Genomic DNA, 14,064 nt, shown 5'->3' on the forward strand with positions numbered 1-14,064 from the left:
CCATAGTGCTCAGAGCCATTTGAACCATTTTTTGCCAAACTAAGAATCACTTGGGTACGAGTACAAAAACATAAGACTACGTTAGCAAACTGAACAATATATATATATATGCAGAACTTCATATGTATATAGTTAAGGCTCACCAGCCATTTGACCATCTTCTTCCGTGCGGATGCACAAACAGTGCCCGAACTCTTACGGGAATCGGCGGTAAAGCCGCGAGTAATGAGTATGATGGGCAGGGGCACTATGAATATAGTGTAGGACAGTAAGTTGCGAATATGGATCCCACGAGAGGCATGCCAGAGATAAGTCCCTGCAGTCGCACTATCCTCTGTGTCCTCGGTGGGTCAGATGGATACAGCGTCTGCCACGTAAGCAGGAGATCCCGCGTTCGAGTCCCGGTTGGGGCACACATTTTCAGCTGTTCCAGTTGACTTATATCGACGCCTGTATGTAGCTAGGGGTATTCATTTCACTGTAATTTCAAACTGAACAATACTGACGAGATATAGCTTCTGCATTAACATTTAAAATGTTGAAAACAGCTGTAATTTTTTCTTGAGTAGATGTATGGTAATCAAGAAATAACTGCCCAAACAATGTTGTGTTAAATGTGAATTGAATTTCTACATTATACTTGACAAAATGACAAATCTTTAAGCCGAGTCATTCATACTTCTGCAATTGCAGCAAACACAAATGCCTGAGCAAATATTACCTTTCCCAGATTACCCAAAGATGGAGCAAACAGCATCCCAAATGTAAACCTTCACATCACCACTGACAACAGTACAACCCAGAGAAAAGCGCATGCCTGACATGAAGTAAGCCAGAAAAAAATGACATCATGTACTGGGAACAGCATTAACTCTGGTAGCCCAAAGATGTTTCCTATATACATGCATTCAGAAACCAACCTCTCTGTGGCAAAGATTACAAAAGCTACTATCACTTATCCCCATACAGATACCGTACATTACCCCTGACCCACTGAGAAAAAATTTCACAGAATATTTATTGCTAAAACAGATAGCAAGGGATATTTATGTAATCCTCTTACATTCATGTACAAAACTGTTAAGATGAGAAAACATGTCGCTTGAAGGTATATAAAGTTTTGCATCCACAAATGGTAAAATAAGTTAATATTCATTGTGTGTCAAGGTAAAAGATTTGTCAATTACAATGAATTAGTTTGGCTTTCAGGGCTCAACGTCTAATAAAAAGTGAACTCACATTGCAAGTAAGATGAGAATATATGAGTGTATACAATGAGTACTTAAAATTAAGATAACAAGTAATAATATCAATGAGACATAAGGGCCCAACGTCTAATAAAAAAAGTAAACTCACTTTGCATATAAGATGAGAACATATGAGTTTATACAATGAGTACTTAAAATTAAGATAACAAGTAATAATATCAATGAGACATAAGAAATACTGGAGAAAAATAGTGAAGAAAGAAGTTGATACGTCAATTTTAGGTTTGGTGTGTAGGAGGCAACACTATGACAAACCAAGTTATCTGGACAGTTAAGAAAATCTACAAATTATTTGTAACGTGACTTAGCAAAATAACAAATCAAATTAAAGAGGCTAGTTTCTCTATGTACCAGTTTATCCACTGAGTGCATAATATTACCACAATAAATGAAAAGGAAATAAGAAACAGAAAATATTGAGAAAAAGAAAAACACTGAACAAAGTAACTGCAGTGACAATATGATAAAATAATGATAATTATTTACAATAAAGACCTGTAAGTTCAACTGAAAAATAAAAACAAAATGTACAGCACACTGTCACACAAATGGAGGTAAAATGGATTAACCCACGAAAGACTGTCCCATACATACCACTTGGCAGTGGAATGTAATTGTATCATGGCTATATTTTGTGGGAGATGCACTTACCTTTCAATCTGCGGATGATTCACTGAATCATAAACACAGTTACAGGAAGAAGTGGGTAGAAGGGAGAGCATCTTAAGGATGGTGGACTGACTCAGGGAGATGACAGAAGTACCCAGATGTCTCATCCTCTGACAATCCAAAAGCCTGTGACAGATGAAGTAACAGCAGTTGTGACTCCATCATAATGCATTGCGGCCACGCTCTTAGTGACCTAAAGTTCCTGCCCCACGCATGGCCCAATTTGAAAAAGGCAGAGACAGCATGGGAGAATAGCGAGCCATCAGTAGAATTACGTCTCCAGTAGGTGATACCTGTCACAGTCACCTGGCTGGACCGCAGCTAGCCAATCAATTGTGTGTTGTCCAGCCAATCAATTGTGTGTTGTCCAGCTTGTCAGCTGAAGAGTTTCACATAGATGCAGCATCAGCAGTCCTGGTTAGATATAACTGCAGTGACCTAGTAAGTTGGCCAGCACTTCTGATCCCCCATTAGTCAACACTAGACTGGACATTAAGCTTCAGGTTTTATAACATTCTTTCTGATGTTCCTCTCTATGTATAGGATGCATGCACATATCTGAGGAAAGTGAGTTCGTCCCTTGAGCATTCCGGAATAATTACGTGAAATATGATCAGCAGAAATTACACACTTTAATGATAAAATATGTCAAACATAAACGAATTACTTAGCAAATAAAACCTATCAGGAACCGATATAGCACCAAAGAAAAATTGTTACGGTAGCAGGTAATTTTACAAATGGTAAATCAGGGAATACTATAGAAATGAATGAAGTTTTGCTTACAGAAGGCTTAGGTTCAAAGTAAAGAGTTAGGAGAATCAGTTTCGGTCCAATGTACAAAGAATGATTGCTCCATTTAAACTATCGGAAAGTACTCTACTACACACCACAACCAGCTACATCAGATACACAAATTTACTTCAGATCTATAGTTCGAGCTCAAAACGAAAATGACATGTGTCACTATGACATCGATGCCTACTAGCAGATCTGTGTGCACAAACCATAATAATTATTCACGTTACAGGACATCATGATTCAGAATCATAGATCAGCCATTTGTATTACAAAACACACTAGTAATTTTGTGGTTCTCACAGCAGTAACAATTCATAGAATCCCTAAGGAACAAAGGTCGTATCTGTACTGAAAGTAGAATACGAAAAGCATTCATAGCCACAAGAGCATATTCAGCATACTCCATAGGCATTTTCATCATCACTTTGGAGAAACTCCCCAACATTAGGCAAATATAAAGATGTAAATGGGCAGCGTAGCACTCTCTTTGGTCCCAAATCACGATCCTAACAAAGTCCGTACTGTGGAGAAACTTGAGAGTAATAAGGTATCGTTCGATAAAGGAGAAAACAGTGGAATACTGAGCATCAGTCCATAACCATTTCATAATATGTTAAAGATAATAATTATACAGATATGGACATGCTGCACCTTAGGGCAGTTCAAATAGTGATAGCCATTTTAAGGTAACGATTTGAATGCACGTGTGGCATAATCTTATAATATATGTATACATTTGCACTCAAGACCTTTTTTTAGAACCCTTCAGACTCAAAATTTCATTGTTACCTCAACATATCTCGTGTCGATAGGCCAGTCTTACTTAAAAGTACATAACACTTCATCACTGATCTGGTTCCTTATTAACCATTAGTCTATGACAGAAAATAACAAATATTCATCACTGCGTAGCATTCCATATATGCCACTTCAAACACAAATGTAGTGACACTGCAGAGGCACAGTAATACACCACAGGTACCCACAATATTCACTAAATGAAGGTCTGCAACGATTTTGCCGTTCTAACAAGTAAAGCTAGCGTAAACACAAAAGGATAGAATACCGTGGAACCTGTATATCCATTCTTATTTCTTAGTAATATTTGATTCGTGGCATTGTAATTACGTAATGATCAATTTTTTATTGTACCAGTTTCTAGGAAATGTAGATACGAAGTAGTCAAATTTACAGAGACAATAGAAACAATATTGTACGGTATTTGCTTTTCTGAAACAATATAGAACAATTTTGACAACACTACTCATCTCAGTAGTCAGTAGTGTTAGGAGAGGAAATCGTATCGTTTATAAAAAAAAATTAAACTAAACCTCCATGCCTCCCCTCCACCCCCATTTCCCCTGCTATTCAAATGGATCTGTTTCGACTGATCTCAAACACTTGATAGTAACAGTATGACACTGTCATGTTATAAACGATACTAAACTTAATGCGTAAGAAAACTCTGTATGAATAGAAAATTTAACATAGCAAAAAATATAGCAACAAAAATATACCCTATATTAATACTTACAGGAAGGCATGCAAAGAAAATTAACTGTAACAGTACACCTCTCATAGCTTAGTGTGGGATACGACGCTGTTCTGAGGGAAGGAGTTTGGTCAGTCAGTTGAAAAGGGACCACTGATGATAACTGCGGCTTCTTTGTTGAGGTTCGACTGCAAACATTGGTGGGGGGCGCAGAGCAGGTCACGGTGACTTGCCAGTGGTGGCGGCCTCCGGCTACTGACTGCCGCGTCTCGCTGCTGCTGCTCCGTCGCCAGGTTCCCGTGAATACTGGCCGTGGGGAGTGTGGCTAGCGGCGGCGACAAGAGCGACGTCGGGCTGCGTCACGCTCCCGGGCTCAGAGTGTAGAGGTCTTCTGTTGGCACCCTGGTGAGGGCAGAGATACCCAGAACTTCGTCGTCGTACTCCCGGGATAGCAGCCAAGTGCGGAGATTCCCCTGGCACCCAGAGGCTTAGGCGGTGAGCAGCAGTTTGTGTCTTGGCTGAATGAGAAGCAGAGTAGCACAGGCTCCACGTCACGTTACTGTACAGCTGTTCGACCCACGATGCTGTACTGGTTCGAGCGTCTTTAAATACTGGTTCTCCATCATGATTTCTGTTGTTAGCTGCGATTAGTATGCTGCGGCAAATGACATCCTCGATATCATAACTGGGTGGTGTACTTCTGCAGGCAGAATTACGCACTGGCGACAAGCGTCGTTTGGCGTCACCAGAGTGTTGCGAAGCCACCAACCACGCAGCTCCTTCGCCGCCTGCGACCAACTTGACGATAGTCTGGTTTCCTCATGACGCTCTTTTGATGGTCTCAAGAGTCGTCGATAGGTTTATCCCTTCACATAACCGGAAGGTACTTACCACTGTATGCATCTTTCCTCACACACATTTAGCAACACCTTTGTGGTCGAATTTTGAATTCTGTTTCCACCTCATTCATGCTTCTAATTTACCTCCAGTTCCCAATTCAATGTATACTCTTTGGTCATCGTTTACTGTGCAAAACTGTCACTATGAAAACTCAAGTTCACGACGTGCACTTACACTAACACTTAATGAGCTTCTCTAAGAAATTTGTTTTCTACATGAATATGTACACCATAATTCGTATTTGCCCTAAAATTACTACTCTTCTCGTGAAGTCCAGTCTTACATGAATATGCACACTTATTATCACTGACCAAATGACTAGTACAATTTTGCATTCAGCACAAACACAATTCGTTAAATACAGAAAGATTTATAATACACCAAGAAAAATTGATTGTTGAGCGACACTCCCTTGTTCGACAGATGGTTTCACTAATAACTCTTATCCCACGTGTAACTCCTTTATATTCATTTCAGATCTTCACGATCTCGTACATTTTCCGGCTACCTTCTTGTTTCTTGTGAGTGCCAAATCAGCCACCTCGTAATAAAATAACCGTGGTTGTGATGGTAAAGGAACTAACTCATTCACTCTGTCTGGTGGCTGTTTATTTTTCCAGTGCAAGAGGGGGTGACATTGGGTTAGATTTCTTGAGTAGCTCGTTCAAGCTCTTGAAAACTATTCAGATATTTGGCCCTAGTCTAGTATTCTCGATGACAGTGTAACTTGCAAACCTTTCTCAATTCACTCACTACGTGCTCCAAGGGACTCAAAGCAATATGATAGCGAGAAATAAAAACAGTTTTATCTTTCAGAGTCTTGAAGTTCGCGTCCAATGGCGCAAATTAAACTCAGGTCCAATATGTGATATAACATTATCCATATGACCAACTTCACTTAAGAAATGCTTCACAAATGCTAGTGACACGGACTTCATGGAAATTCTCTGCAGAGAAGTAAGAGACATAAATTTAAAGGTCAGCTCCACTGCCACAAATACGAAAGAAAAGTTTCGATTCTTCTTTGGAATGCGACAGTAGGGAGCTACTAACTCTCCCAATTTTACTGAAATTATAGGAACGAACTCAGTCATCTGAAATGGTAGGAAGCTTCACCTTTGACATCAGGTGCGTACAACAAGTACATGGCAGACTCTTCTCTACATATTGTTAAAGTAATATGTGTCACACAGCTTGCTGAAACACGTATGAGGACCAAAGTGTGCATAGCTGAAATGTATATATCATATAAGTTTATTGTCCAACTCATTGGGTATATACATGACCTGTAGAAAAATTTCCGCTACCAGTTACAATTATTATTTATTCGTCATAGACCAGTTTCGGGCTTGATACCGTCGTCAAGTGTTCATACATTCATGTACATGTGTATATGTGTATATTACTGGAGATCACTGTTTGAATACAAAGAAGATTATTTGCTGGTGACAAACGGATACAAGTGGAGCAATTCTAGGTGGCAAGGCAGCATTTGTCGAAAATGTATCTAAATGTGCATAAAGAAAAGTACTGTCATTATAATTATGCTGCTGTGACGCTTTTTACCCTCAATTGAACATTTGTTACCATTTTCACGTCCATGTTTCAATTTTTAAAATTTAGCTCCATATTTCACTACTGTGTCGTTAACTCGTGATATACACTGTGTTTACATTCAAAATGGTCATCGTCAAAGATCTTAGAAATAGGAAGTATAAAGATGTTGCTCATACAGAAACATATAGACTATGGTCAAAGAACTAAGATATAGAAAGTACAAAGACGTTGCACACATAGAAACTTAAAATGCTATTATAAATTGCAAAATTTTCAATCCAAATTATGAAATTTTTTATCCATTTTTTTGTCAGAGAATTCTAGGAAGTACAATGATGTTATACACATGTAATTACAGAGAGTTATTACACATTGTGGAAATGACAGTTAAAACTGTTTTGAGCCTCACTGTTATCAGAGGACTTAGATCTAAGGAGTACAATGATGTTATACACATGAAATTTTGAAAGTTGTTACAAATTAAGAAAATGACAGTTAAAACTTGTGTTAACAATGCGACTTTTATAAATTACGATAAAAAGCTGTTGTATGATAGCTACATCGGATTTTCATAGCATATTACTTTTTTATTAGATATTTGTTTTTGAATATTTCATGAAATATGCAGAGATAAGATTTGTTTGCAAGCTCCACTTGTTCATTGAGAATAACGTGATGTGAGTTATAGCTGTGGATGTAAATTTCTAGTTGTTCAAGCAGAATCATTTTCTTTACTTTGTTAACAATATGTAGAATCTGTAGGTTGTCTGTAATGGCTGTGGCTGAGTGATCATGGTTTTTTAGATGTATTGCAAAGGTGGATTTGTGAAAGTTATTTACATGGGAGTCATCCATGTGCTCATGGTATCTTGTAGTGAAACAACTTCAAGTTTGGCCTATGTGGAACTGTGAGCAATTGTCACATAAAAGTTTATAAATACCTTGTTCGTATTGGCATTGGTTATTGTCTTTCTGTTGTGGATGATGTGCTGTTGTAGGTTGTTGTTAGTGCTGAAAGAAATTTGAATCCCAGTATTCTTAAAGAGATTGGCAATTTGGTATGAAATTTTATCTATAAAGGGTATGCCAGCAAATGTGCTTTTCCCTTCTTCTGAATCTGATTTAGGAGGAGTGCAATGTTTCTTTTTGATTTTGTTGCTAAGTTTATCAATTACATCTCAGTTGTATCCATTTCTAATGCAATTTCTTCGTTAATGTTAATTTCTTTTTGTTCATCATGGGGGCTGAGTGGGCTTTTATGTGTATGATTACGTGTACATGAAAATAATGCCATTTTGTGTTGTACTGAATGACATGAGGAGTTGTTAATGACAACATCGCTATTGGTGGGTTTTCTGTAAATGTGAAGGCATGTTTATTATTTACATTAGATATTGTAAGGTCAAGGAAAATGATTCATTATCTACCTGACGTTCTACAGTGAAGTTGATGTTGTTGTGCATGCTGCAGAGACATTTAGCAAGTTTCTCAATCTCCTCAATTGTACCATTGTCCAGGATAATGGTATCATCTACATACCTTTCATAGTAGATTATATTATTTTCAGGTGAAAAATCTAACCTGAAATATCATTTTCTGTGTGGTTAATGTAAATATCTACAAGTATTCCTGCCAAACTACTGTCCATTGAAAGGTCATCTTCTTGTTTATAAATTTTGTTGTTGTTGTTGTGGTCTTCAGTTCAGAGACTGGTTTGATGCAGCTCTCCATGGTACCCTATCCTGTGCAAGCTTCTTCATCTCCCAGTACCTACTGTAACCTACATCCTTCTGAATCTGCTTTGAGTATTCATCTCTTGGTCTCCCTCTACGATTTTTACCCTTCATGCTGCCCTCCAATACTAAATTGGTGATCCCTTGATGCCTCAGAATATGCCCTACCAACCAATCCCTTCTTCTAGTCAAGTTGTGCCACAAACTCCTCTTCTCCCCAATTCTACTCAATACCTGCTCATTAGTTATGTGATCTACCCATCTAATCCTCAGCATTCTTCTGTAGCACCACATTTCGAAAGCTTCTATTCTCTTCTTGTCTAAACTATTTACCGTCCACGTTTCACTTCCATACATGGCTACACTCCATACAAATACTTTCAGAAACGACTTCCTGACATCCAAATCTAAACTCGATGTTAACAAATTTCTCCTCTTCAGAAAGGCTTTCTCTAAGTCTACAAATGCTAGAAACGTAGGTTTGCCTTTCCTTAATCTAGCTTCTAAGATAAGTCGTAGGATCAGTATTGCCTCACGTGTTCCAATATTTCTACGGAATCCAAACTGATCTTCCCCGAGGTCAGCTTCTACCAGTTGTTCCATTCATCGGTAGAGAATACGCGTTAGTATTTTGCATCCGTGACTTTTTAAACTGATTGTTCGGTAATTCTCACATCTGTCAGCACCTGCTTTCTTTGGGCTCGGAATTATTATATTCTTTTTGAAGTCTGAGGGTATTTCGCCCGTCTCGTACATCTTGCTCACCAGATGGTAGAGTTTTGTCAGGACTGGCTCTCACAAGGCCGTCAGTAGTTCTAATGGAATGTTGTCTACTCCCAGGGCCTTGTTTCGACTCAGGTCTTTCAGTGCTCTGTCAAACTCTTCACGCAGTATCGTATCTCCCATTTCATCTTCATCTACATCCTCTTCCATTTCCATAGTATTGTCCTCAAGTACATTGCCCTTGTATAGGCCCTCTATATACTCCCTCCACCTTTCTGCTTTCCCTTCTTTGCTTAGTACTGGGTTTCCATCTGTGCTCTTAATATTCATGCAAGTCGTCCTCTTTTCTCCAAAAGTCTCTTTAATTTTCCTGTAGGTCGTATCTATCTTATCCTTAGTGATATGTGCCTCTACATCCTTACATTTGTCCTCTAGCCATCCCTGCTCAGCCATTCTGCACTTCCTGTCGATCTCGTTTTTGAGACGTTTGTATTCCTTTTTGCCTGCTTCATTTACTGCATTTTTATATTTTCTCCTTTTATCAATTAAATTCAGTATTTCTTCTGTTACCCAAGGATTTCTACTAGCCCTCGTCTTTTTACCTACTAGGTCCTCTGCTGCCTTCACTACTTCATCTCTCAAAGCTACCCATTCTTCTTCTATTGTATTTCTTTCCCCCATTCCTGTCAATTGTTCCCTTATGCTCTCCCTGAAACTCTGTACAACCTCTGGTTCTTTCAGTTTATCCAGGTCCTATCTCCTTAAACTCCCAAATTATTTGCGAAAATAACTGCAAATTGATTTATAAAGGCACTGGAAGTGGAATATTTCTCAAACAATAAAACTGAACTTTAAACGCTATAACTCCATACATTAGAAAGAAACCACAACTATTTTTACAACTGCCGAACAAGTGTTTCCACAATTAATTAGGACACTCGGAATTAATTTCACTAGAATAGCATTCCTGTCCAGGTTTGTGATTTGGAATAATCACGGTTAATATTAAAATCAATCAAATTTCACAAACACCTGGTTCATTTACAGAGTGCCAAATATGAACAATTGAGCGTAAGACTGGTGGCACGGGAGGCGTTATTTGCAGTGGCTGTTAACATGGCGGCGATGCAGTCATGGCAGTGCTGTTGGCCTCGGCTGTTACAGGTCTTCTTGGCGTTGGGATTATATTTTTACAGGGCCAAAAACCATGCCATGATAATAGTATCACCACATGTAGCATCCGAGGCCCATAAACACTGCTTTTAAGCTCCTGTGGCCTCAAAACGCCAAGAATGTGAGCCACAATGATCCGCCACTGCTAGCGAAATGTTAACGCAACACCGCTCAGCCCAGACTCCTTACGCGTCACAAAGGACGAGTTGCCACTTGCGCGCCATAACACCTTTCCCACTCCACCAGGCTACTTCCGTAGCTGCGGGGCTGCCCCACATATCTTACATTCAACACTACATTCCATAACTATGGACCAAGTCATTTACAGTACATCATATAACAATTATTCCAGTAGTTATTTAAATCCACAAGCACAGTTTAAACAACATCGTTCAAAAAGTTCACATAACTGATATATGTACACACGTCAAAGAATTTCCATGACAGATAGAAAAATAGAAATATCGAAGCAGATACCAAATAAGTCGAAAAAAGGTGTTACATTCTCGCACGGACATGTTGGACACAGAGACACAGAAAGGGTCAACTCTACACAAGAGGATAATTCCGTGGACCGTCAAACAAATTGAACAAGTCGGAACTATAAATCCAAGCCGCTGGTACAGACACAGAGATCCAAACGCATTGGCTCAGGTGGTGTGAAACGAATCTTCTAGAACAAAACGGTCGGATGAGGCTTACGACCATTCCGTGTGGCTTCTCACATTCTCTTTCAAAGTGCTACCAAATGCACATCTCACCAGCAAAGAAGAAGTGAAGGTCGCCAGAGGGCGATGGGATTTCGAAAACACATGGTAAAGAAAGTAAATACTTCTGTCTCGATGGAGTGCAGGCAGCACATAAGCTTATAAAAGTTTTCAGCGTCTGAAGACGATGACAAGGCCGGTCGTCGAGCTCTTGCCCGTAAAAATGGAATAAAAAAAATGGCTCTGAGCACAATCGGACTTAACATCTATGGTCATCAGTCCCCTAGAACTAAGAACTACTTAAACCTAACCAACCTAAGGCCATCACACAACACCCAGTCATCACGAGGCAGAGAAAATCCCTGACCCCGCCGGGAATCGAACCCGGGAATCCGGGCGCGGGAAGCAAGAACGCTACCGCACGACCACGGGCTGCGAACTGGTGTCAACGAATTGGCCGCACGTCTGTGTAGCATATGACACGTAGCATTGCTGCAACATTTTACATCTTCGCTATTAGGCTTTCGGGTGGTCCGTGGGAAAAATTCCAGCACAAGCCTTAATATTTGTGATTTTGCTGCTAATACCATTAGGCGAGATGCATGTGAAAAATGTAATACGTTTCATGAATTGTATTGAAACATACACTCTGAGAGTTTTAAGACTAAGTCTTCAGCTGACACGCAGCGGTATGAACATTTCTGCGACAAACACCCGCTGACTAGACAAACACATGAAGAATTGCAAAATGTTCCTAGAAACAAAATGCATACTCAAGAAACATCCAAATGAGAGTTTTACAAGCGATCTACCCATCTTCGTGATGTTTTCTTTTTTAAAAAAAGAAAAAATCGAGCCTCCCTCCTACACAACTAGATCTATTCCGTCTTTCAAACTGAAATCGTCCAGAATGGACATCGATAAATGTTTGACAGTTTCCCGAGGGGCCAAAATCCGATGTGCCCACAGCATGTCTTTTACATATAGTAGCAGTTCCTAACGTTTACTGAGACACGCCCATGCTACTTTCCCTCCAAATGATGATGTACAATAAATACCTATATCACCTCCATAGTTTGTTTTACATTAAATACTAACGTAAGTATTACTCTGTTTTGGTTGCCAACTGAGAAGATATAATGATTATGTTTGTATCAAAAACATCTGTATTCCCCTTTCACATTAAGAGTTGCATTAGTCAGAGCTACAGCAGTACATCTGTATTCTTAAATTTGTAATGGGCAGAATAATTTACCTCTCTGTTACAGAACCGTCAACCTCTTGGAGGCAGCAATGAGCAAATCGATTATAATTCTCCTCTTCGTTAACATGGGCGCCTTATGTTTTAACCTCCTCGTTGTCGGTATGGTAAGTAAGCATGCTGATTTTTAGAAATAAATTATTATAAAAGAAACCAGAGTAAAAATTTTATCCATGAGTAATGGAAACGACGTGATACTGCTTCTAAGACACGGAGTACACGTCAGAAGCAATTCATAGCAACTGGAAACTGCGGTACATAATAATAAAGCTCATAGCCTGGAAACGCAGCTAGTTGAAGCGGAAAACAGACCTGCATTAATAGCACTATGTTGTATATTCGCGATTTTTCTGGCCCGTAGTGTAATTGCTGCGCTTAATTATACAGTTTGGGGAAAAGAGCATATACATGGAGCCTCCTAATACATGCAGCTACCTCCTCAATGGGTCGACATTCTCGTCTGTCTTTCTGTTTTAACGCCACTTGTTTTATGCGTCACCTCTTATAGATTAACATTAGGGTGGTTCCATGTTTATAGCGCGCACGGCGTGGATTACTTGCAGTGAAGTTAGTATGATCCTCGAAGCGCACAACGCATAAGGGACATCGAACGAACAGAACGCAGCTGGCCGCAATGGTACAGAGGGAAGTATCAAAAAAGAAAAAAGAACTATATGCCGCCGATCACACAATCTTTCCATTGCGAGGCACAGACCGCAAGAAGACAGTCTAAGGTAGAGTCAAAGCGAGGAACTAGTAGGTCGCAACCGGAAATGCCACAACACTTGCCTGCAGCTTTGCCTCAGAGGTGACTAGTGGGAAAGTCAATATGAACGGTTCAGGCAATAAAGTCACTATACATTCGTGTAACATTTTTTTCTGTTAGTTGCCCGCAGACGTATCTACAAATTTTGTAAGTAAACAACTGCTTAATTAATATAACCCGTAGCTGATTTACGATCTCCCTCCAACGCAAGGAACTTTCTCCATTGGGACCTCATTCCGTGAATCATTGGACTCGTTTGACATCTTTCTTATCAATATTTAATCGCTGCATACCTACTTCACATAACACAATACTCCAATCTTTGTTGTAACCTACAATACTGTTTTATAAGAAACTTAATACTATGCCCGTTCTCGTCTTGTTCTTTAAGGTTCCATTTACAATTCCACATACGTCTCAAATTTAATAATGTATTACTACACCAATAATTTCATTCCAGTTGATATCGAAAACTGGAGACTTGCAATGCCTTCACTAACATTTTTTTGATCAAACTATTTTTTTTTTCGTAGTCACCTATAACTTTATTTTTCAGATTCTAACATTGCGTTCGTAATTCTTATACACTGAATGTTGTACGTTCGATTCGTTATTCAGGGCGTGCATATACTTTACTTGCGTGTATTTATCTTGTCTTCAAATATAACATTCGGTATTTGGTTTGATGGTCAGCTTTTGAGACACCGTTCAGAACCTGGTTTACATGAGTCCATCCAAATACTATGGCCATTGAATTCATCCCAACCTAGTCTACTGAAGCGTTTGCAACACTTTCTAACGCACATAAAATTCTTTTGTTTGCATCTTCCCTTTGTGATGATTTATTATACCACGAGTCTCATGTGTGGGCGGGCGATTGTGTGCATCATTCAGCCCACAATTAAGTTTCAGATGAAATTTTTCCCTCTTGTTCTCTCTCGAATGGTTTATTCATGATCCCTTGTCACTGTTTAACGATTCTAATATCTTTGCGATAGAATATGTACTTTGCAG

At 39.2% G+C, this 14,064-nt stretch overlaps 1 protein-coding gene across 1 annotated transcript in view; it reads left to right on the forward strand.

Annotated features, from left to right (window-relative positions):
* LOC126222426 (uncharacterized) overlaps positions 1-14,064 on the forward strand; it is a 41,193-nt gene that overhangs the window by 22,639 nt on the left and 4,490 nt on the right. The window contains exon 5 of the mRNA XM_049942184.1: positions 12,292-12,391. Coding sequence (XP_049798141.1) covers positions 12,292-12,391 — 100 coding nt within the window. The remainder of the gene's footprint in view (positions 1-12,291; positions 12,392-14,064) is intronic.

Source organism: Schistocerca nitens, chromosome 1 (genome assembly GCF_023898315.1).
Source record: "Schistocerca nitens isolate TAMUIC-IGC-003100 chromosome 1, iqSchNite1.1, whole genome shotgun sequence".
NCBI classification, from domain to species: domain Eukaryota; kingdom Metazoa; phylum Arthropoda; class Insecta; order Orthoptera; family Acrididae; genus Schistocerca; species Schistocerca nitens.